At 33.5% G+C, this 20609-nt stretch overlaps 1 protein-coding gene across 2 annotated transcripts in view; it reads left to right on the top strand.

Annotated features, from left to right (window-relative positions):
• LOC129264971 (ankyrin repeat and IBR domain-containing protein 1-like) overlaps nt 1-20609 on the top strand; it is a 33784-nt gene that overhangs the window by 2400 nt on the left and 10775 nt on the right. For both annotated transcript variants that reach the window (XM_064099056.1, XM_064099051.1), the window contains 19 exons: nt 305-551; nt 1046-1102; nt 2315-2440; nt 3040-3093; nt 4695-4812; nt 5415-5584; nt 6235-6323; nt 6775-6919; nt 8138-8310; nt 9442-9530; nt 11331-11461; nt 12717-12851; nt 13181-13337; nt 14239-14378; nt 15186-15425; nt 15727-15865; nt 16381-16549; nt 16992-17071; nt 18625-18690. In XM_064099056.1, the coding sequence (XP_063955126.1) occupies nt 305-551; nt 1046-1102; nt 2315-2440; nt 3040-3093; nt 4695-4812; nt 5415-5584; nt 6235-6323; nt 6775-6919; nt 8138-8310; nt 9442-9530; nt 11331-11461; nt 12717-12851; nt 13181-13337; nt 14239-14378; nt 15186-15425; nt 15727-15865; nt 16381-16549; nt 16992-17071; nt 18625-18690 (2525 nt within the window). The remainder of the gene's footprint in view (nt 1-304; nt 552-1045; nt 1103-2314; nt 2441-3039; nt 3094-4694; nt 4813-5414; nt 5585-6234; nt 6324-6774; nt 6920-8137; nt 8311-9441; nt 9531-11330; nt 11462-12716; nt 12852-13180; nt 13338-14238; nt 14379-15185; nt 15426-15726; nt 15866-16380; nt 16550-16991; nt 17072-18624; nt 18691-20609) is intronic.

Raw genomic sequence — 20609 nt, 5'->3', positions numbered from 1 at the left:
TTCATAATGAGTTACAACTGTTGTAACTTCGCCATTATGACAACTACCATGTTAACCTTGATTTTGATTGGCTGCTGAGACCTGTTGCCATGGTAGTAGCCATAATGACTAAGTCTTTATGAAACGGGTCCCTGATCTGCAAACCATAAACCAATCCCAAAAATTCCATCCAGTTTGAATCTGAAATATTTTAATATATCAACTTCGTAACAATTTCACAAATAATTCAATGTGCATGTAATTCATTTTGAACTTTTGAGAATGATTATATTACTACAAATTTGTCTGTGCTTTTAATTTTTAGATTGTTTCTTCAGAAGCATAATGGAAGCCCTATTAAGCGTAACATGAGCAACCAAACATCTCTACATTGTGTATGCATGAGTGATCTACCCCGCCCTCCATCATCTACGTCCAGCTATTCACAGTACTATTACTCTCAACCCCCTGAGAAGAAAAGAGCAGAGTGTCTTCGTCTCATCCTCAACTGGCAAGGGATACCGATTGGCAACGGTGAAAGGGAAAAGATAGACGTCAATGCAGTAGATGATGTAAGTACTCATAACAGTAAATATTATCAAATCAATTCAGACATTAAAATAATAAAATTGATGGAAACAATGGTGGCAAAACAAACCAAATCACAATTTAACCCCAAAGAAATGCAGAATATTTGATTGAAAAATAGTGTATGCAAAAATCCAAGGTTTTGGGTTAGATACAAGAAGAAAATAATCATAAAAAACCTAATTCTACAACTAATGATAAAGCATCAAGCACCTTTTCTTTACGATCTCTGATATTGATTCCCATGAACGATTTATGAAGCTTCTCAATTGTAAGCGCAAATATGGCACATTTTGGCCACTTAAGATGCAAATGTTGGAATTTGACATTCCCCTCCTTCACAAGATGTTCGTGAACCCCTTGAAAACTGCACTAGAAAATGCCTCATCTTCACTTTCTGGTATTTATTATATGGAATCCCAATGCAAGCAGACTTTACTGAATTCAAATGCTGTTTGTTTCTGTTTTGATCTCTTAGGAAGGATGTACGGCCTTACACTATGCAGCAGCCGCTGGCTACAGATCATTAGTAGAGGTAATAAAACCTATAATTACAAAGTAATCATTGAAACTCAGTTTACAGGTTCATGATTGAGAGTTTCTGATTTTCAATGTTTTATTTCAGATCATCCTGAGAAACTGAGTTTTAATTACATGTATCTTTAGTTGTATTCTTGGACTTGGGAATACTTTATTGAGTTCGTCAGAAATCAGTTTCGGGAGATGATTTGAAATAAAAGGTCATTAATCAGAAACTAAAAGATATGCCTCTCATCAGCGTTTTATTTGTTACACGTACATTGTATTATATGTTGTACTAATAATGGATTTTGTAAAAATAAAATTTTTAATTAAAAAAAGTAAGATCACTGTTCCATATTTCAAAGTAATCTCTTGATACCAGGTCTTGACTAATTTTGGTTATAGGAAAATTTAAAAGGTGTCATCAGTGTTGTGTTCAATAATTTGAATTAGATGTCAGAATTTATTCCAGTTTATCATCTGTATTAAGGTTTGGTAAATAAAGAAATTACTCATTTTCAATTTTAGAATTCATTATATGAGATGTAAGTGTATATCATAACACATGGTGTGAGAGATATGATCTATTCAATTTGTTTTCCATCTGCATGGGTACTTTATAATGAACATGTAAAAATAGAAAAAGTCTGGTTCCAATTTGTTTTCCTTGTCAGTATAAAACTACATTTTAAGCATGGAATTGCACAAAGAAATGAGGATACACTTTGCATAAAGCTTTCTGTTATGCAATAATTGTATTCATAGTTGTTTGAAGTACCTATATTGAGAAAAATGATAGCATTACCAATAGAGGTGGCTAATCCCGATCAATAGACTCTTTCCAATACTTCATATAAAAATTTATGAAAAAAATATATATCAGTCATTAATCTGTTGTGTCATGGGAATTTTGAATGATTGTCCAACATCTAAACATTATTTAATAGCTTATAAGCTTTAGAAATGCCTTAAACTTTGCATTCATTTCAAATATACATCTGTACTTGTTTAATCTGACAAGTATATACTGGTAAAAGTTGCCCATAATATTCAGTACCAAAAGCTCTGTATTTTTATATTTTTGCCTAAAGTGGGATTATGGTGAAAAATATAGAGAAATATGAAAAACACAGAATACCAGTCTTTACATTTGTCTTGACTCGTCTTTTTCATTAGCATTTAACCATACATGTTTTATACACAAATTATTTGTTATATTTTTCAGACGTTATTGGAGAATGGTGCGTGTTTGTTTGTAGAGAATGGCGACAAAGAGACTCCTTGTGACTGTGCTGAAAAGAATCGATATTACGACATTGCTCAGCTTCTTGAGTCTAAAATGGTCTTTTCGGTAAGTTTTTCTCTGTTTGTACAGTTTTATGGATCTTTGTGTAACTCTACCATGTCTTTTCCTCTTCATATTCTCTCTTACAGTTACATTATACTTATTTTATGAACTCATGCAGTTTTGAATCATTGAATGATTTGATGTATATTCATAATAATAATGATAAAGATGGTAGTGTAGTCAAGGAATGAAACCTTGGGGCCAAGTATAAGGCTTAGGCTAAGGCTTGAACCCCATGCCCAAGACCAAGTCAAGGTATACAATGAATGGGCAATGCAGCATAAGCGATGCATAAAACAAAGAAGTTCTTTTACTTCAAATGTGATAAATGAAGTCTGTGAAAAGTGTTATACTCAATCTTAAAAAAAAACTGTTCTGTAGTTTAAATGGCATTTTTGAAAAAAAAGAAAAATATAAACATTACTGATATGAGATAGGTAACTAGATACCAATAGTTGAAATTTAGATTTTCACGAGGAATCAAAGGCTTTTGAATTAATGTTAATTTACAGTACTGAATTTATGTGCACAAAACTTTAGCCAGGCTCTTATTATCTACAGCCAGTACAATTTATTATTCTTGTTCTTTCTATTACCCTCAGCAAATGAGTGAAGATGAAGTCGTGGAGGAATTAAGTGCAATATCATATGAAGAGGTAAGTAAATAATTTGCAGAAACTATACTCTTTATGCTAAATGTTTCCTAATCAAGCACTCTTGAATACACATGTATTAGTTAAAGGGGTACTCTCAGAAATTATACACTTTAAACAGATATAGTAATATCATATAAACAAAACCCTGAAAACTTCATCAAAATCAGACAAGGAATAGCAAAGTTATGACATTTTATACCCTTTTCTTTTTTGGTGCAACAAAATAGGTAGTGAGTTAGCTGATGATGCCCTACCCCAACTATGCTATTGTATTCTATTATATGAAAGTACATTTATTGAAATTTTCGCCCTCCAAGAATGTAAAAATGGGATTGACTACAATTTTATTATGTAAAATAGTTATTGTTGCAAGTGACAATGTTTGAAAATACTTATGATATAATGTAATAAAAAAAAGAAAATGGAAAATGAGGACATGACATTAGCATACCTACATGTATTTCATATCCCAGCATAGATGTGTTCGGTTTAAAGGAGAATGAAACTCTTGGAGCAAGTTAGCTTTTGTGAAAGCAGAAAAATCAAAGAATAAGATCAACAAAAGTTTGAGTAAAATAGGACTAGCAATAGAAGAGTTATGAGCATTTGAATGTTGAGATCACTAATGCTATGGAGATCCTCCCATTGGCAATGCGACCAAGATCTATGATGTCACAGATGAACAACTCTCCCCTTTTGGACACTGAAAATATACCCCAAAACATCTCCTTTTGCTCATTCTAATCATATGACAAACGGTTCATCAATGATATAATGTTGTGAAACCTCTGTACTTGTCCTCTCATAAAGAGAACACCTCACCTTGTGATAGACTCTATAAAAGTGAGAATATAAGTGAAATAAGTACTAAAGTAATGAGGAGGTTGTACGTGCGTGACATCACAGATCTTGGTCGCATTGCCAATGGGAGGATCTACATGGCATTAGTGATCTCAATATTCAAATGCTCATAACTTTCTTATTATTCATTCAATCTTCCTCAAACTTTCAACAATATGTTTCTTTGATTTTTCTCTATGATATGGATTCAGCTGGTTTCAAGGGTTTCATTCTCCTTTAAGAAACATATGGCTTATTTTCTGAACTCACCAACATTACAATTTTTTGTACTCTATTTATTAAGAATTTATTTAGATATTTTCATCTTTAGTTTGGAGTACCCTTTTATTTTTACTACACTTTACATTTTCTACATCTACTTCATTATAAGGGATAATAATGATTTAACATAGTCAATTCATATACAGGAGTCTACATGTGTATGTATGTGGAAACTTCCAATCCTTAGACAGGTCGCAAATAAGAATAATTGGCGCTGACAAGTCATGCACGGTTTTAATTCTTACAAATACTTATTAGTGGATTAACTGCATGATCAAAACAGGAAAGAAAAGATTTAATCCTTATAAACAAAAAGTAAAATATTGTGATGCTGCAAATTGATTTCAGGAAGCATATTGTGTAATTTATTATGCATAAGTTCCTGCATTGTGATCCTAATGTAAACTTGGGATTTCTGGGGCATTGTTTTATATTTTTGATGAAGTAATAAAGCTTTATTTTATAACATTTTCCTTCAGAGCTATGTTGGGCTGAAACCACAGGAGTTACAAGAAGCAAAGGATGCCCTCGTTGTTGAAACCGCAGATATGCTTCGTGTTCCACTTTTCACTGCTGAAGCTCTTCTCAGAAACTATGGTAAAATTTTGTTTGTCATTCTCTACTGTTTTTTGGGGTGCTATGTTGATAGTAATGAAAGCATTTTATATTTAATAAAATGACTGATGGGTAAATATTGTAATTAATGAAAGAACCAGATTGAGATAATTTATTCACATTACTCAAGTAATGTTATTGTAGGGGAATTTGTGCTGAGCGATGAAGTGTTGTTTTACCATGAGTGCCGGGCCCAAATTCAGAGCACTGGGCTGGCCCACCTGGCGCCGCCCGGTATAGGTACATTAGTCGGAAGTTATTGTAAAGTTATGAGTAATGTACCATCAGCTGTATGCAACATAACGTGGGTGATAATTCCTTGGATTTTTCATGATTTGTAATACCAATATTAATTGTTTTATTTGATATGTAGAATAAACATTTTCTCTTCCTTTTTCCCTCAAAAGGCAGAATGAGGCACTCAAAATTAGGTGGAATAGTGAAAAGCCACACTAACTCCAAAATTGAATCGGTGCAATGTAATTAGAATTAAAGATTGTGTTATGGGTAATTCATTTGTTTTTGATATGTGTAGATTGAATTTTCATTTGATGAGCATAAAATTGTGTTTTCCCCCACTTTAGAATGGTCAAGAGAAGTTTTATTAGAAGAATGGATCTCAAATCCCAAGGAATGCTGTGAGAAATCTGGTGTGAAGTCCCCAGATGAAGTAGAACATGCAATACAAGACCATACCTTAACAACTATTGATAATGAACCTGAAACTCGGCATGTGGCAGAGGACGAAACTGAGGTAAACTTCGGCTTCACTTCAATTCAATTTTTGATTTGTAATTTATTTTACAAGGCTCCCCAACATAAAATACTTAACATACAATGATTTCATTAAACTGTAAAAAATAAGAATGAAAGAAAAGCAGGAATGGCATCAGTTTCTATCAATGTATTTTTAAACGAACAAAGATTATAAAAAATTATTTTAATGGAAATGTGGGTTTGTATTTTCCTCTTGCCGTAATCCTTTTCCTAATAACCTGATATAAAGTTTTATAATGCTCAGTAGCCAAAATATGTGGTTTATCTCAGACTATGAAAACCTAATAATACATGTAGATGTTCAGAATTTAGCATAAAACTGCAATCAAATGAAATAAAGTTTTCCTACATGTAGTTGTCAGGTTATTGATTGGGTGATTTTGTTTAATCATTTATTTATTGAATTTATTTATATATTCATTTCATTCTGGTTTTGTTTTATTTTATTATTATTTCATACGCCCTATACACAATCCTAACTCTAACCTTATGTCCTCTGAGATATTAAGACCACAGCAAATGTCGCAGGAGCATATGTTGTGTCACCTGACGAAACACCCACGAATCTGATAAGGATAGAATTGAGAAGCCATCTCATTTTATGTTCATGTTTTTTTCATCTTTCAGTGTGATATATGTACAGAAGTGATATCAGGGGAAGAATCACCGGTAGAGATGCCTTGTCATCATCACTTCTGTAAAATGTGCTGGGAAAGGTTAGTACTCAACACAATCATTCAGCTTTTGAACATTATTTTATGACATTTGATTCAATTCAGTAATGGAATTTATTTCGCAATGCATTCGTATGGCAGGCAGAAGTCTGAAATTTGGCATGCTTGCATGACCCTCTCAAACATATTACATTTAAAATTTGGAGACAAGAGAAAGGCATGTGCAATAGCAATGTAACTTACAAATAAACAGACTAATCGTTCACATGTAGCTTACCATAAAACAGTACGAGTAGACAGGCTAATAGTTCAGTTTTTAAACATCATGCAATGAACAAAATTGTTATATCTTAATATGAACAATACAACGGTAAACATGAATGCTATCCCATGACAAAAGGAAGCAACATTTTTTTTTGATGCCCCTAATTTCTAAAATACAGATTTTTCAAAGGCAAGTAACTCTGTACATTACCACTTGTTCCTTTTACAGATATCTTTCAGGAAAGATAGCGGAGGGAAATGCTCATAACATCATGTGTCCTGCCTTTGAGTGCTGTAAACTTGTTCCAGTTGAGATCATTGAGGCTATTGTGTCCAGAGAAATAGCAAGAAGATTCTTACAGTTTGATATCAAGGTATTTTTGTCTGATCACATTCTAACCTGGGTCCCGTTTCATGAAGACTTGTTGCACTAAAAAATGCACAATTTGTATAACAAGTTTACTATCAGCCAATCGGATTGAAGGATTTCAGTAGCTTTTAACTGTTCTTGCAAATTCATTGTCACAAAAAGCTTTGTGAAACGGTCTACTGCTTTTAGTGACCCACATTTTATAAAAGCTACCTGATGTATTGAAAACCACAGATTGACTATATAGATACATTTTAGTCTGTTTAGCTATTTCCTACAATCATATCAACATGCAAACAATTAATAAATCATAATTAAGTTTCCAGTGAGACAGAATTATATGAATTAAAAAGCACAATTATCAATTTTATGTCAATTAAAGTACAATGTAATAAGAGCTCAAATTTTGTTTCAAAATTAAATTTCTTGATGATGTAGATGTATCACACGCTGGTCTGACTGGCTTCCTATGGGGGCTGGTGCCCTTATTTGCTAGAGCTCCTGTGAGTACTGAGCTGACCGGGCTTGCCCCTTAAATTGTCGGTGAACGGGGCAGCAAGCACAAGGGCACCAGGCCCCACCAGGATGTAGCTGGGAATTTCAGAGATGGTGATGCAGGATGATACTTGTAGTGATTTAAGATTTATATTTATATGTTTAGTAGCTGTTTGTTATGTACGTGTATAAAATATTTGTATCTAAAGGAACTGTTTCTGCGCTAGCGCCATGAGCGTCTCTGGACGGTGTGCGCGCTCAATAAGATATCACAATTATTATTATTATTATTATGAAAGGGATTTTTTTTTAGTGATTACACTATTATTTTAAGGGAGAGCGAACTGACCAATATTGTATGTGGTCTCTCATTGACTGTGTGTTACAAATAGCTTGTCTTAAATTATACATTTCAAGATTACCATTGATAATACAGAGAATAAATTAGCTTCTAATGTTATTTGCATAAAAAAACTAAATGTTTTGAGCAGATGAATACTTGTTTACACATGTAGCTACTTAGTGACATAAATATTGTGGTATGAGTTTACTGATTGGTGAATTGGTGTGTTATTATTCAAGTGAGGCTGTATCACAAGACTACACTGCTCAGAATGTTGCATTATGGGTTAATTGATCTGGCCAGGTATGAGTAGTTGAGGACTTGAGGCTGCTGATCCATACATTACTTGAACGTATCCAATCTCATCATTTTTTTTTATTACAGGCCTTTGTAGACACCAATCCAAGTTTAAAGTGGTGTCCCAAGGTCGGTTGTGGTCAAGCGGTCAAGCTACCATTGAACACTGAACCTGCATCTCCAAGGGATGTATCCAGTCCGTCCGCTCCACCTCCCATGTCCAAGGCAGTTGATTGTGGGCGTGGTCATCTCTTCTGCTGGTCAGTTTTCAAATAGTTTCAAATTTAGTTACGATGTCTTTTATCTATCTCCAACATTTATCAAAAGCTATTAACACATTATGGCCTGCATTCTGAAGTTGGGTTTAAATTTAGGGTTTAAGTATTCTAGGAAGTATGAATAAGATAATTGTCTTCACCATTGAAGAATCAGGAAAGAGCACAGTAAAAATGAGAAACATGCAGTGTAATCAAAATGTTGACACTCTTGGCTTTCTATAATTTTAGCACAGAGTAAGACCATGGTCTAAGTTAAACCCGTCTTCAGAATACGGGCCTAGAGATTTAATATTAAGTATCTTTTAATGGTTTCTCTTACTGATACACATCTTTTTTCATGCAGCCCCCCCCCCATCTTTGGAATAACCTACTGGAATATTATCATATTGACAGATTCCACTGAGATATTTATAATCCATGTGAAAAAAAGACCCCCATCTTGGCTCCAATAGAAATAAAAGTTCCAGATTTCTCTATTCGACCCAGAATCTTAAAAACACATGGTATTAAACTTATAACTGTAACTAGTCTCTTACCTATTTTTTGAAAATATGTTCTTACTACACACAAATAGAGACCCTGTGGGAATAACCAGTCCATATAAAATTGCTAATTATTATGATTATTATTATCATTACTATAATACTTTATTTTTTCAAACTCTAAAATCCACCTTTATTATCCTAAACTCAGGAAAAGACTACATGTTGGACGGTATGAATGTAATATGATACCACATTGACATACATTAAATAGTGACCCAAATCTTTATTGAACCCACAAATTTACCTGTTAATTCAGTTCTCTCCAAAGGTGCGTGACATTTTATAGAAGTATTGTGCAATAGTTCCATTATATTGTTTACTCATTTAAGTATTCTCATACACTGTAAACATCATTCATTATTTGGCTTTAGTCTCGTAGGTTCTGGTAGTTAATGATGTACCTAGTCAGAGAAGTGATGGTCTGAAAATTACCAAAAGTTTAATAGTTCACCGTTTCTTCCTGTAAAAGACAAGAAACAGGACAAGCTTTGATACATCTCTTATAACTGAATTTACTAATTTCCATTTACACCCTCATGTACTAACCAATTCAATTTTTTTTCTTCAGGGATTGCTCAGGAGAACCTCACGATCCTTGTAGCTGTGAGAACTGGAAAAGATGGAGTGAGAAAATAGCAGAAATACAACCAGAAAAATGTAAGATTAATATCCATGATAACAGGAAGTGGTATCCATTATATTCATACACAGATTTATTATGTTCCCTTCTGTGACTGTGCTCAAAATATGAACTCATATTGTTGCTTAAAGAAAACATACCTTGAGTGGCTTTAACTATGAATATATTACTTTCTTTTCGTTCTATGAAAACATCTGCATTTTGCTTTACAGATTCAGTGCGTGAAAATTTACGTTTTGTTTTATGATTGGAAAATTGCTTTTTGTCTCACCTGCATAGCAGAGTGAGACTATAGGCGCCGCTTTTCCGACGGCGACGGCGGCGGCGACGGCGACGGCGGCGGCGGCGTCAACACCAAATCTTAACCTGAGGTTAAGTTTTTGAAATGACAGCATAACTTAGAAAGTATATGGACCTAGTTCATGAAACTTGGCCATAAGGTTAATCAAGTATTACTGAACATCCTGCCTGAGTTTCATGTCACATGACCAAGGTCAAAGGTCATTTAGGGTCAATGAACTTAGACCATGTTGGGGGAATCAACATCAAAATCTTAACCTAAGGTTAAGTTTTTGAAATGTCATCATAACTTAGAAAATATATGGACCTAGTTCATGAAACTTATACATAAGGTTAATCAAGTATCACTGAACATCCTGCATGAGTTTCACATCACATGACCAAGGTCAAAGGTCATTTAGGGTCAATGAACTTTGGCCGAATTGGGGGTATCTGTTGAATTACCATCATAACTTTGAAAGTTTATGGATCTGATTCATGAAACTTGGACATTATAGTAATCAAGTATTACTAAACATCCTGTGCAAGTTTCAGGTCACATGATCAAGGTCAAAGGTCATTTAGGGTCAATGAACTTTGGCCAAATTGGGGTATTTGTTGAATTACAGCCATAAATTTGAAAGTGTGTTGGTCTAGTTCATAAAACTTGGACATAATAGTAATCAAGTATCACTGAACATCCTGTGCGAGTTTCAGGTCAAATGATCAAGGTCAAAGGTCATGTAAGGTCAAAGAACTTTGGCCACGTTGGGGGTATTTGTTGAATTGCCATCATATCTCTATAAGTGTATTGGTCTAGTTCATAAAACGTGGAAATAAGAGTAACCAAGTATCACTGAACATCTTGTGCGAGTTATAGTAGTTTTCAAAATCAGCACTGCTGCTATATTGAATCGCGTGATGCAGGTGAGACGGCCAGAGGCATTCCACTTGTTACATTTAAACCAAGTATTCAGTTGGATTAATTCATCAGTCAAAAGAGCTGTGCTATCCCACAGTATCGTCAGTAGATAATATCAATGAAATTATGAATGAAGCAGACCAAGTACTGATCTTCACGGAACTCTGATGTCAACATCCATCATCAACAGATTTAACATGACTAATGTATTCTATTTAAAATAATCAGAAAACTATGAATACACATATTGTATACATGTAGAAGAAAGTTCAATTTGTTATTCTGTGGATTTCTGTGGCATTGAAGGTTTATTGGTATAACTCTGCTTGGCTGATAAAACCATGTATCTCAAAATTTAAATATTTTGATGACAGCTCAGAATAAGCTACATCTCAGAGTTATGACATGGGTAGCAATCTACTTTTGCCTCGAAATAGGTCTTCAAAGGTATCAGGAGACTGTTTTCAGACAATATGAGACTACCACCATTTGTATTTTCTAAATACAGCCTTTTCTTAGCTGCCCTCAAAATTTTTGAATTTTGAGAAACAAGGTTTTTACCAGCCGAGCCACGATAAGCGTCTTTAACATAAACACTTTACTTTTTTTTACACAGTGAACAAAACAGAAGAAGAGACTGAGTCTGCTGCAAACTGCCTTTGGCTTATAACCAACTCAAAAGCCTGCCCTAAGTGCCATTCTCCTATCCAGAAAAATGAGGGATGCAATCACATGAAATGTACTAAGGTAATATTATCTGTTACCATAGTAATGAATGTTTGATGATTCGTTTATTGGTATTTGGAGGAAATACAGTCCTTAAAACTTTTTGAATATGTTGTATTGCGATGAACTTGCATTGAATTAATGTGTGGTAGTGAATGCAGATGCAGTCATTGAAATAGTTGAATGTAAAAAGAAAAATAGCTCCTCTGATATGGTTGCACAGCAACCATTTTTAAAATGTAGATGTTTGAAATTGAGTATAAAAAATAGTGCATTTTTTATATTGTATATAGTATGTTTTCCATGCTTAGATATTCCTCTGATTGCTCATTTTTAATTACAAGATCCAAATATGTAAACTAAATTAAATGACAAACCACAGAAAGTAGAACAGTTTAGTGTGGATTCCCTTGTAAAAAATAGATTTAATGGAACTAACAAGATTTAATTTGAGGTTGTCTGTGTGTTGTCTTAGAATTCAAATTAATGACAGAAAGGAAAGATTTTGAATATTTTTAATCCAGTGTTCCTCTTGCTACTATAAGGTCTTCAAGTATCATTAGCTATTACAGGTACACCCCTTCCATTGTTGTTTTAATGATTCCTCCTATTTTTTGTAATTTGTGATGATCTATGTCAATGTACATTTATTTATGTAGTGTTTCATATTTGCATTGTTATAATCCACCTGATACTTCAATTGTTCAAATCTGTATGTGTGTGTATTTCAAAATGGAAGTAATGAATGAATCGAACAAGTTATGTGTGCAGTAGATATCCCTCTATTTCTATTTCATGACCATATTCAGACCTGCCAACCAGTACGTTTTAGCCGTATTTAGTACGTTTTTTCTTTGAAAAATACGTTTTTTGTAAAAAAAAAAAAAAAAAAAAAAAATATATATATATATATATATATATATTTTTTTTTAAAACTAAATCGTAATTTATTGAGAAAAATAATCTCTTTATGTCTCTATTTCATAAAACGTGCACAAATATGGTTATTAGATCAATGTAATTTTAGGTAACTTGTTTTTTTTTTCAATCATTTTGTTCAATCCAGGGTGAAGATATACACATGTTTTAATGTTTTTTTTTTCATCTACAAGAGCAGTGCGCATTTTAGCTTGCATGCCAAGCATTTTATTATGAAATACACTTTTTTTGGGAAAAATACAGTTTTTTTAATCACAGAATACAGTTTTTCATTCCCAGAGGTTGGCAGGTCTGCATATTCTGTTTGAGTATTTTTCTATCTTTGTTTTAACTGCAGTGTAAACATGATTTTTGTTGGGTGTGCCTTGAAGTATGGAGTAAGCACAGCTCTGAGACGGGTGGTTATTTCCGATGCAACCGTTATGAAGTCGTTCAAAAGGTGGAAGAAAAGGCCGAGGGTCTCATGTCAGAGGTTAGTCAATCATTTTCAAAAATTTTCTTCATTTTACTTATTAGTTTTTGGTAAGGTCCCCACCCCGCAAATTGAATGTCACTCTTCCATTTCATTACTAGATTATATTACTGCATATGCCCTAAAATATTTGTGGTGTGAGAATAGAAATGGAAAATATGTCTTATTTGATAAATTTAAATATTTTGCATCAGAATTTAAATTGAATTAAAACACATGACTCTGGGTGAAATGTGCTTTTTTCACAACTTATTTTTCTCAAGATATTATAAATAAAGTCTAACAGGGCAAGTTATGTTTTCATGTTTCATTTTTGTGTTCATGCTTAGGCTGACAAACGTAACAAGGAGATGCAAGAGTTGAATCGTTTCCTTCATTACTATACACGATTCCGTAACCATGAGAACAGCTACCATCTAGAAGAACCTCTACTTAGAAAAGCCCCAGGGAAAATGAGGAAACTGGCCTGCCACTCGGATGCTAAAGGTATGTTGAAATAGAGAAATCTGATGTGATTAATTAGATTCTACAAGCTTCGGCTTAAACCCTCCTCCCCAAAAATAACTTTGTTTGCCATAACGGAACCGATCCTAGTAAACCTGGCAATTCAATTTTTTAATTCAATTTTGACTCCCCCTTCAAAAAGAATGTGCGAACTGACCCTAATTTCTTCAACTTTTCTACCTTTTTTTTCTATTATCTTAATGCCTCGTTTCAATTGTTGAGCAATCCGTTACAAAATCCACGATGGACTTTTCAGACTTAAGATTAATTGTGAAAACAAATGAACCGTAAAAATGATCGTAAATTTTTTTTATGATCAATACGCTCACCATGACCGTGATACGATATGATAAGATCACTACGATTACTCCATAGTTAAGATCACGGTTTCAATCGTGATGGGAATGTGAAAGTGGAAACTAGGTATTAACAATAAAGAGTTAATCAAAATTGGCTAATAGCACGGTAGAACAGTGTCCATATTATGAGCAGTGGATACCTGTTAGACTGATCTTTGATCTCCACGTGATAAAAAAAAGAAAGAAATTGATCCAGCTGAGGAGCTTTCATATACCCTTAAAAATACTACTAACAAATGACTGACCCAAATTTGATCCTTAACTTTGTTATTGCAACCAAACTTTTTATGTAATGTCGCTGTCTGTTTGAGGAAACGATAGTCATGTGATAACAGATTGATTTGCCCATTAATTACAAGATAATGTTAGAAAATTTTCATACAAAGGTACATGTGACATATTTTATCATCATAGAGAACAACCCTTTTTGTCAAATGCCAGTTTTCTGTCAAAATGATATGTTGTGTCATTACTTGCCTTTCTTTGCATTTTGTTCAATTTAACTATCTTTTCCCCCTATACAGCATCTAAAGAGGAAACACAGTTTATAATTGATGCAATCCATGAGCTCCTTGCAGCAAGGCATATACTCAAGTTCTCCTACCCTTATGGCTTTTATTTAGAGGACAGAGGGGGCAGCAAACAAATATTTGAATTTATGCAAGTAAGTTATCACTAGTTTATGCAAGTAAATTTTCACTTCAGATATTTTTAGTAAATTGTGTGGCAAATTTGATTCTCATTTACAGATGTTTAAGTACCTTAGGATCATTTTGAGATGTGTGTTGCCTTGTATGTTGCCTTTCAAGTCTAAGAGAGCCTGTAAGCTATAGTCACTTGTTTTACTATTTCCTTTCCCAGTCAACCTAGACTTGTACTGTTAATATCCTTTATTTGTTTGCTTTTTGTATATTCACTTGTTAATTGCCTTTTTCAGTGTACCAAATGAGATAATGAAAATTATTGCATTTATGTTTGAAACACTACAGAAGATGAGTGACACTGTACTTACACTGCTAATTAACTTTGCTATATTTAACATTACCTCTTTGATGCATTATGAATTTATTTTGTGGTTGAATGCACAAGTATTTTGATAAGGTTCATCAATAAAATTTAGCTTGTGATAAAAGTAATTTCACAAAATTTTTCACTGTCAGAGTAGCATTTTTTTCTATGATAATAGTAATAATATTCCCCTTCTTACTGTGTGTAACTGAAATATTAAACAAGAAAATGTAATTCCTATGACTTTTACCTGATAAGAAAAAGAGATAAAAACAATGAGTTGGTGGTCTTTATAGACTATTTTCTGGGATTCAGTCAAACAACTCTGTAAAAACTGCCTAGGGGAGACATAAACAGCAGTCTTTATGATGAGGTGGTCTTTATAAACAGATTCATGTAACACATCCATGTATAACCAATATCTAAATATTGTATAAATTTTGTTCACCTCATAATTACTCAGAACGAATTAGAGGAAGCATCAGAGAATCTATCCCAAATGGTTGCAAGGAACTACTTGAGGACACCGCGGACCAAGATCATCCAAGCAGCCCATCTTACCAAGAGGAAACGATATGAGTTTCTTTCAGCTGTCAGTAAAGGCTTTCTTCCACCGGATGTATCCTCTGATTCACCGCAAAGAAGGAGAAGAACCAGTTCATCATGGTCCTATCAGACCTGGGATGATGACTCCGCCGATGAGGTAGGCTTTCATTAATGCATTGAACAGCTTAAAGTTTTTTTTTATATATCTTCGAAATTCTTAATCATTTTGCACCTGAATATTGTAATAATATGAAAAAATATACCCACCATCTCATAATTTCTGCTTTTATACACTATGTTACTGTTAGTTTTTAGCGCTTCTGAATATTCTATTATTATTATCATTATTATTATTATTATTATAATGATTGTTATTATCATTATCATTATTATGATTGTTATTATTATTATCATTATTATTATTATTATTATTACTCTTATTATTTCTTAAAATTAAGAATGATGAAGCTCTTAGACGTGCGATTGAAGAATCCATCCAAGATGCTATGGCACAGTCTCAGAAATCGGAACAAGATGGAGAGGATTCAACACCCGATTTCAGCACAAGCAAGATTGGGAGTGAACACACTCAAGGAGGTATGTACATGAATAATAGCTGGTTCTTGTATCACACTGGTGTCTGTCAGATATGACACTCATGGCGCTCCACAATTATTACCCTTCCTTGAATGTAGTATTTGTCAATTAGGCACTTAAGCATTTCCAGGAATAAATTCCTGGCAGGTAGAGTGTGGCAAATGTATATCACTGCCTTGCTAAAAGATGTTGGTGACATGGCAGTTTTCACACCCAAATCTTTTGTGATCTCTTATCCAGAGATTGAGGGGGGGGGGGGGGGGGTGATTGGACAGGACTGTATGCATTCAGAAGAAAAAAAATGATAAGAGTCAAGTACTGAATCACGTGTGGCTGCACACACCCAATCAAAGCTAATACTTTAATTAGGATCTTTGGTATAATTGTATAAAAAAACACAGCAATTATACCCTTACTTTCCTCATATTTTTTTCTAGCTTAGTCAGGGTAAATTATTAATTGTAATGGTTTCAGAAATTAATTTGAATGTTGATTGTATCATTGTGTTCTCAAAGGGTCGTCCACCATGACTGCAGGGTTGTTACGTGCTTTAGAGATGTCCCAGCTTCTTCTTATGCAACAAACAGAGATGCTGGACACCCCTTCTACCAGAGTGGATCAACCCTCTTCTAGTACCGATACTGAACAACAGAATGCTGGTGATGGGAGCAGTCCATCTACAAGGTAGGGGTGTTTTCCTGGATTGCAAAAAATGATGGAATAACATAAGTTTGTCCTCATCAGAATATTGTGAGCTTTCCAAATATTAAAGCTCATATACATGTGGGTGGTCATTCTTTGCTTTAAAAGAATGTTCAAACAATGGGAAAAAAGAGAAAGGAAACTAAATCATTTTGTGGCAGTCCTGTTCTTCAAAAAGAGAAGTGAATTCTCTAGGAAATAATTCATTATTCAAAAGCCTTTTAATTCTTAAATTTGATATTTTACAGAATTACGTATGTCATATACTTGTGTTTTTTTTTTTTTTTTTTATATAACTGCATTCACAACCAGATTTACTTGTATATCATCTTATGGATTCAAAGTATATTGTAATATGAATGAACATTTTATAATTGAGGGACAATGAACTTGTGTGTAAACTATGTTTTTTTTTAACTTACAGCTCTCAGCGCTCTTCTAAATTGTCTCCTATTAGAGGAAAGAGTCCAAAACGAAAAGATCCTCAGACCTCATTCTTAGATAGTAAGTAATTATTGTTATGACATGATCTATTGGGTCTTTGTTATTTCGCTACAAATTGACACAAAAAATCTCCAGCCTCTAGTTTACCAATTACGTACATGTGTATTTGATACAAGAAATGTGACACTCATATGATGAGTATTGCTCCCTACTGCTCAACCAAACTTGATTATCTTATTCTTGAAAGTTTAGTGTCATGATTTTTTTATTCAGCTTTTACAATATATTGAAAATCACATTCGGCTTTTCATGATAACTTGGTTAGATCATGTATATTGATAAACAGAGCTCTTAACAATCCATGAAGAAAGACATTTTATATGTAATATTTTTTTCTCTGATATGATTATTAAATGGAGCATGATATATGCCATTTTGAATATAAATATATATAGAAATGGAATAGACAAATGTCTGAATTCATTGCAGTTTGTGTTCACCCAGTGTAACATGTGCATTCATCCATACACTACATGAAATGTTAGATGTACACTTACAGTATATGTAGAATTTGCTGTCTGATTTGTGAAAAGTAAATTGATTGAGTGATTGATTGGATTTTATTGAAGAAAAGTGTTTAAAAACATTGTCAAGAGATTGAATAGCAATGGTTACTTTGTATACAAGATAAACCAAGAGTTCAAAGTAGTCATAAATGACATTCTAAAAGAGAAGTTAAAATAGGTAACACAGTGACGATAGTAACTGTTAAAATGAGCTATCGAGTGTTGAAGATTTAAAAATTGCTTAGATTTTATAGTTGAACAGTCAGTCTATTTTAAACATTGAATTGCAAATTTTCCTTTTATAGTTTTCTGCTTTTCAGTGATCTCTCAAGTAAACGATTTTGGTTTATGGAAAAATAACAGAGTTTATCATAATCAGGAGCATTAAAAAAAAACCAAAATGCATTGCTCTTTGTACTATCGTTGGTATAAGTGCATAGTGCTATTTTCTTATATAAAATTTAGTAAACTGTGTACTAAACTACTATCTTACCCACTGTTGAACAAATATGAACAAGCATGAAGTAGTACTTATATCTACATTAAATGCATTTAAACCGATCAAGTACTTATACTATAGAAGCAAAGGGCATGCAGTTTATTAGGAATAATGGGTTTTCTAAGCTTAAATATTGATTTGGCTGTATGATTTGTTTGAGGTATTTCATACACCTCTCATTCTATAATTAGACTATTTCTAATGTGTTATTTAAAGCAAATAATAATTTTTGGCTAACAAAAAAAGTGAATGGGACAAACAATGACTCCCTCAGAAATATGAATGTAAATGCTATTTCCTTCAGCTTCACTTTGGAAGGTACATGTAGCTACATACAAATCACTTCACAAGAGATAGATTCTCCCATCGTTTTAACCAACAATAATTATTTTATAACAATATCCTCCCCTACCACTGCACAGTACACTTCATACTGCAGACCACACTGAGTAGATAAAGTTTTTCAACATTTTTCAAGAGAGACGTGCTTATGACATTCGGACTGATTGATAAACATTGTTTCTTGTCCTTTTTTGCTATAATTCAAGGTTTTGATGATGATGTCAAGTTGGCCATGGAACTATCACTTCAAGAACCAAGTAAATCAACAAAAGGTGAGAATATACCTCTATTCACATCCTTGAAATCTGTGAACACACAAATTCAGGAAAATACTCATCAATCTATATAAAATGTCATTACATTCCTAAATATCATCTTGCAAGTTACACATACTTGCTTGTATTCTTAACTTGGGCTACAAACTCTACTAAACTTGTGGGAAGCCAAGATTGTCAAAAGTCTATTTACTTCGCTCTAAACTCAGGTTTTGATGTTGAAGAAAACTTATATTAATTATTATACCACGACAGTTATCAAAGATTCCAGTGTCAATGAGCTGATAAGTTGAACTTGGGGAGTGTTTCACCAAGATTTGAGTATGATGAAATTGCACTTAAATACCGACGCATGTCTCAAATGCAACGCGCAATTTGATTGATCAATACGCAGTAGTGCGCGTCTTCGCATGATCTGACCAATGGGGTTATGCCTTTTATGCTGCACGCAACTAGGCATTTAAGTGTGATTCTAAGTCATACTTAGATCTTTGTGAAACACCCCCCTGTACTATTAGTGTGTCACAATTGGCTATTGGTTGTTAAACCACAACTTTAGACCAGAGTTTGAATAAAAACCTGAGTTCAGAATATAGGCTGTTGTTATATCTATATGTTTGGTCTTGTTTAAGCCTGAGTTGAATTGATTTGAAAACCGGTCTGCCGTCTATGCTATAGAGCTCCGATGCACGTTTGGAGACAGTCGTTTCACCTATTACATTTATGAAAATGGCAAAAGGGGGGAGAGGTGCAATTGGATATACTTAAAATGATGGACAGCATTGTCAAGTATTTGAATAATATTCACAGACCTTGTTTGGACTCTTTGTCTCTGATGCTTTATATTTCCCATTAAAGGAGAATGAAACTCTTGGAGCAAGTTAGCTTTTGTGAAAGCAGAAAAATCAAAGAATAAGATCAACAAAACTTTGAGTAAATAGGACTAGCAATAAAAGAGTTATGAGCATTTGAATGTCGAGATCACTAATGCTATGGAGATCCTCCCATTGGCAATGCGACCAAGATCTGTGATGTCACACACGTACAACTCTCCCATTCAGACACTGAAAATATACCCCAAAACATCTCTTTTTGCTCATTCTAATCATATGACAAACGATTCATCAATGATATAATGTTGTGAAACCTCTGTACTTGTCATCTCATAAAGAAAACACCTAACCTTGTGATAGACTCTATAAAAGTGAGAATATAAGTGAAATAAGTACTAAAGTAATGAGGGAGTTGTACATGTACGTGTGTGATATCACAGATCTTGGTCGCATTGCCGATGGGAGGATCTACATGGCACTAGTGATCTCAATATTCAAATGCTCATAACTTTCTTATTATTCATTCAATCTTCCTCAAACTTTCAACAATATGTTTCTTTGATTTTTCTCTTTGATATGGATTCAGCTAGTTTCAAGGGTTTCATTCTCCTTTAACTTGAAGTTATTTTGATCTCAGTTAGAGCCCTAGGCCTTCTCATACAAAGAAAATTTCTGTCAGATATTTGTTCCCATTAATCTAGAATTTGATTTGAGATATTTGTAGCTCATTGTTAAAAATAGAAGTCAGCTTTACACTGGATTGTTCATCACTCATGTTGAATGTGCTTCTGTGATGTTGAAATATCGCGTGATTGATCATTAAAAATCAACATCATAGAAACTTTTCTTACAACAACAATATATTTATATGACTATAACATTTAATCCGTATAATCTTGCAAAGTTGATTTCTGTCTCATATTCATTCCCATAAATTTTGGTCTTAATTAGAGATGTTTTTAATTGCACCTTGTTTTCTTGAATGGAAAATGGCTCAAACGTGCAATGTGTTTCTTTTGTTAGAGAAGCTTGCATTGGAGAACAAATTTAATGGCAGGATTGATTCTTCAACATTTACACCTT

This window comes from Lytechinus pictus, chromosome 1, assembly GCF_037042905.1.
Source record: "Lytechinus pictus isolate F3 Inbred chromosome 1, Lp3.0, whole genome shotgun sequence".
Taxonomy (NCBI): domain Eukaryota; kingdom Metazoa; phylum Echinodermata; class Echinoidea; order Temnopleuroida; family Toxopneustidae; genus Lytechinus; species Lytechinus pictus.
This window is presented reverse-complemented; position numbering and strand designations above follow the sequence as displayed.